General features: G+C 37.0%; 1 protein-coding gene across 1 annotated transcript; it reads right to left on the reverse strand.

The window, feature by feature from the left end:
- Window positions 1-2871: 2871 nt before the first annotated feature.
- Window positions 2872-4246, reverse strand: LOC107101243 (ferritin, middle subunit). Its single transcript, XM_015400083.1, has 4 exons — window positions 3932-4246; window positions 3604-3750; window positions 3305-3430; window positions 2872-3229 (listed from the first exon to the last, which is right to left on the reverse strand). Exons 1-4 carry the CDS (start codon window positions 4031-4033, stop codon window positions 3074-3076), a joined length of 531 nt encoding a protein of 176 aa, XP_015255569.1. The 5' UTR covers window positions 4034-4246; the 3' UTR covers window positions 2872-3073.
- Between the last annotated feature and the right edge of the window lie 416 nt (window positions 4247-4662).

The raw sequence follows: 4662 nt of genomic DNA on the forward strand, positions 1-4662 counted from the left end.
ACTCCATGAAAGGACTCAAAACAAAATCGCACAACTCACTTTTTCTAAAAATAATAATATTTGGACGATTTCCAAGATTTTGGAGATGATATTTAGTAAGTTGAAGGAACAAAAGAACAAAAATTATTAAAAGGGGCATGTTCAGTTACAGCTGCAGTAAAGCAGCCAAGCATGGTGGAGGTAGTGTCATTGTCGTGTCAGGATGGGTTGGGGGGTTGCTGTAACTCATAGGATCCTGAAATCAGGCCATATGCACGTTCTTGAAAGTTATTTCTGCTCAGGTTTGACACAAGAAGATTAAATCCTTTATTTTTTGCCCACATATTGTCTGCTTGGATTGGGAAGCATTTTTTCTTGATCAGTAAAATCACAATTATTAATATTTTTTTGTTTTTGCTTTGATCATCCATCATTGTATATATAATTTCTGTTTGATTTTTACAAAAAGAAAGCAAAAACAGAAGAAATGCTTAGAAGAATAGAATAGAAAACCCCTTTATTGTCCCACAATGGGCAAATTCCGGTGTCTATAATAACAATTTTCCCAACAAAAATTTAGGAAATCAGAAAGTCATGTAAATGCATGCTTTAAATACACGCTTTGTAGATAGCTGCTTTGCATTTTGTAGAACATTTACAGGTTAGTATGCTGCTTTCATGCTGAGATTGATAGAATGAGATGAATCTTTGTGAAACAATGATGCATGCATCTGTCTCAGCCTGTACAGAGCCGCCCCCATTCTAACAGAGCATCAGAACCCCGCCCTGCAAGACAGGACTGGCCGGATCTTAATTAAAAGTCTTGACCCCTAAAAGAAGAGGACAGAGGCAGCACTGTCCAACTGGACCTCTGCTGCTAAAAATAAGATCAACTACGGCCTTAAAGTTCAAGCAAATTTATAATTTTCTGGAGGGATTAAAAGGCATTTAAAAAAAAAGTTATATATGGTGTTTAATCTACAGAGATTGGAAATGAAAATTGCTGCTGATGGAAGATCAATTATTTTTGTATGAAAAGAAGGATTTTAGAAATATGTCGACACTTCATCAGTCGTTGGATGTAATTAATAGATAGATGTATTTCAGATTATAATATTTCAATTTCAAAACACTTCTTATGGCATAATTTGCTATTATGTCCTTTGACTTACATCTATCCTACTGTAAGGGTTTTCACGCTCTGGGCATTTCCACTAGATGGCGCTGTGTTCTTACAAAATGTCTCCAAAGCCTCTCTAAAATAATTCTGAAAATAAGTGCAATTTTAACTGCAATTAATAAAGAAATACATGCAGTGAGTTTTGTTAAAATCATCATTAAGCATCCAGTTAAAACACAACTTATATAATTTAACCCTCCAGCAACCCGAGACATTTCCTGTGTTTTATTATTTATGCGTAACTTTACCCTTGGTGACGCTAAAGACACTGAAGGTTGACAGGTAATCTGCTTTTCCTCAAGTTCCTTTATATGTTTTTGACCTAAGTAGAACAAGGTAAAAACCTTTTGTTTCAATTCATTTATATATATATATATATACACAATTCACATGCCATTTTAAGGCACTTAAATCTGATCATGCAGACAGACTTGTCTATGTTTAGGAGTCCAGGACTTAACACTAAATTTAGGCCAGAATCTCTTGTATTATTGAAGGAGATGAAGGCAGCAGCTCCGCTGATGTTCAGATCCAGAACGGTGTCACAGTTAAACAGAACCAGAACAGATGAAGCTACTATGACAAAGAAAAAGCAGAGATAATATTTAGAGGTTGATCACTGGAAGAAATGACAATCTAGATAGGTCATTTTTTCATAAAATAAGTGCATTTGTTCTTGAATTGAGATTAAAGAGACATTTGCCAATGGAAGACAATTTAGATTTAAAATTAGAAAATATAATTGCATTGTCTTATTTGAAGTGCATTTTATCTAAATCTTATTTTAAGAGTAGAAATACTCATGTTGGCAAACCATCTCATTTACCCACTCAAATTAAGGGTAAATAAATTTAAGTTTTTTACTTATTTTTAGATTGTTTTTCCAGTGAGAATAGAGAAAGATACTGCTTTCCTGCTGGCTGAAAAAGCCATTAAAAACCAGGAACAATCTTTTAGTTATAAAAGTTTCAGAACATAACATGTTTACAAGAAAAATAAATGTGACTTCAGAGGTTAAAATCTACACGAGCTGAAGCACAGGGAGGCCACTAAAATGTTAATGTAGAAGGCCATGCTTCTCACACGATCTGTTCAAATCTGTTGTGGGAAATAAAAGCCAGACTTTTCTGCAGCATAATGTCTCAAGACCCAATTTTTGGCCATTTCATGTTAAATTAAGTTTTAGAAAAACAGTGAAAGTTCCAATATATCAAGCTGCTCAGGTAACAAGTCCAGATTAACTTCTGTACAGTGGATGCAAACAGGGCTTTTTCAAAAAGAGTTTGCAGTCAATTGTCTAAGATCAAGGTTTACAATAAGCAGTTTTTGGGCTTGAAAAATAAGACTGTAAAGTGTCCTGAGATGACTTGTAAATTGGTGCTATATAAACTGAATTGATTTGTAAAACTTATAGGTTGTAAAGCATTCAGTGGATTAAATCCATTCCATACTTTTCCCCATTTCCACCATGTCAGAAGTGTTAATTAAATCTAGATTTGAGGCCAGGTTTTATGAAATTTAAAAGTCACACCTGCCCATAGCTTCAATTAAGCATTTATAAAATGCCACTTGTCAAATAAACACCGTTAGTGTTTAACATGTGCAATGGTCATTTTCAAAGTCATACAAATTAATAAGCTCAGCTTGGTTTTCAAAGATATGGGTCTCATATGAGCTTTTCATATGAATGAAACATACAGAAACAAAAATTCCAGCTCAAAATGTTTATTCAGAGAATCAGAAGACCATTACAATAAGACCAACTACTTCAGACTTCAGCAATACAACACTTCCACATCAGAGAACGATTAGTTTAGATCAAGAGAATGCCTCAAACAATGGAGTAGGAGCTTAGCATGAAAGATTCATTAAACATTTAAACTCCATGTTTTCTTTTGGAAGAGGGTGCAGCATTTAGCTCTTGCATTTCAGGGTGTGTTTGTCAAACAGGTACTCCGCCATCTTGTTGTTGTGGGCGTCCATGCGGGTCAGGTTGGTGATGTGATCTCCAAGCTTCTTGATGGCCTCCACCTGCTCATCCAGATAGTTGGACTCCAGGAAGTCACACAGCTGAAAACGGACACATTTAGACGTTAGACTTTAAACCTTCACAATCTTCCAGTTAAAAGCAATCCTTTTACTTACATGGGGATCAACATGATCAGAGGCCAGCTTGTGCAGATCCAGCAGAGCCTGGTTGACGTTTTTCTCCAGCTGCAGGGCACACTGCATGGCCTCCAGGCCGCTGCCCCACTCATCCTTCTCTGGTTTCTGGAAAAGTGAATAGATCATGATCAGATCATGCATTTTCAATACACATAAATATTCCTGTCTATATATGGTCATTTTGCTCAACAGTAAATTGTTACAAACTTATTTTTTCCTGATTGAATTGCTTTGAGGCGACATCTTATGAACTACATAAATATTTAGCTTATTTCTACCTTGACATCCTGCAGGAAGATGCGGCCTCCTCTCTTGTTCTGGAAGGAGAGCAGCTTCTCGGCATGCTCCCGCTCCTCATCGCTGTTCTCCTTGAAGAAGTGGGCGAAGCCCGGCAGAGCCACGTCGTCACGCTGGAAGTAAAATGCCTAATGGGAAAGAAAAAGCCGTAAACTATAATTAAAACCTTAAAACCCATCATCAAGGGAAAGATAATGATGGTCAAGCTGTGTGAGTCATGGCGGAGTCTGACCAGACAGCATTTCCGTGCATAGTGGACCATCAGGCACCAAATAAATACGGTTATAGTAATAACTGAGCGTTTCTTACCATAGAAGTGTAGGTGTATGAAGCAAACAGCTCCATGTTGATCATCCTGTTAATGGCGGCCTCGCAGTCGCGGTGGTAGTTCTGACGCACCTGAGAATCCATCTTGGCTGGGCGGTTTTCTTGTGCTTTTCTTAACAAAAAAAACGTTAGAAAAATAAAGCTTAACGTTGGTGTGATTCAAGTAGAAGCAGGATTGGAATATTTCCGGAAGACAGGCTGCTCGGTTCGAAGAAAGTTCGGGAAGGAAGAGAAGTTCCGTCCAAACACTGTTGAAGCAAGAACTCCTAGAGGCTTTGTTCCCCGGTCTGAAATGGCAGCTGGAGCCCTACCGCTATTTATACTCCTGGGCAGACCTCGTGACTGACGTTGACGTCTCACCCTACAGGTTTCCACCAATCAGGACGCGAGAGTCATATAACAGAGATGTAACATAAAACAAGATGAAACAACAGCATTTTATCCTTTGTTAAATACAAGAAATCATTAAATTAGATTATTTATTTATTTTTTGCTTGTTTAACCTTATCTTCCCCAGGATACCACGTGCAATGACGATGTGTTTTTCTTTGTATAGAAGCAAACCGATTAGCAGTTTTAAAACAATGATGATAATTGTATTTAAGACACCCTATCTAAAGTAAATATTAGTGAATTGATCATTACTTTAAAACGTCCTCTCTAAAATAAAATCAAATTAAATAAATGAACCGACTGCTTAATTGGATCCAGTG

Source organism: Cyprinodon variegatus, unplaced genomic scaffold (genome assembly GCF_000732505.1).
Source record: "Cyprinodon variegatus isolate N-32 unplaced genomic scaffold, C_variegatus-1.0 Scaffold1069, whole genome shotgun sequence".
Classification (NCBI taxonomy): Eukaryota; Metazoa; Chordata; class Actinopteri; order Cyprinodontiformes; family Cyprinodontidae; genus Cyprinodon; species Cyprinodon variegatus.

Excerpts from the sequence above, each read along its gene's own strand:
- LOC107101243 (XM_015400083.1), bottom strand. The coding sequence starts at position 4,033 with ATGGATTCTCAGGTGCGTCAGAACTACCACCGCGACTGCGAGGCCGCC. Across the intron at positions 3,431-3,603 it reads TCTTCCTGCAGGATGTCAAG|AAACCAGAGAAGGATGAGTG; the intron begins GTAGAAATAAGC and ends TCACTTTTCCAG. Across the intron at positions 3,230-3,304 it reads CTGATCATGTTGATCCCCAT|CTGTGTGACTTCCTGGAGTC; the intron begins GTAAGTAAAAGG and ends GTCCGTTTTCAG.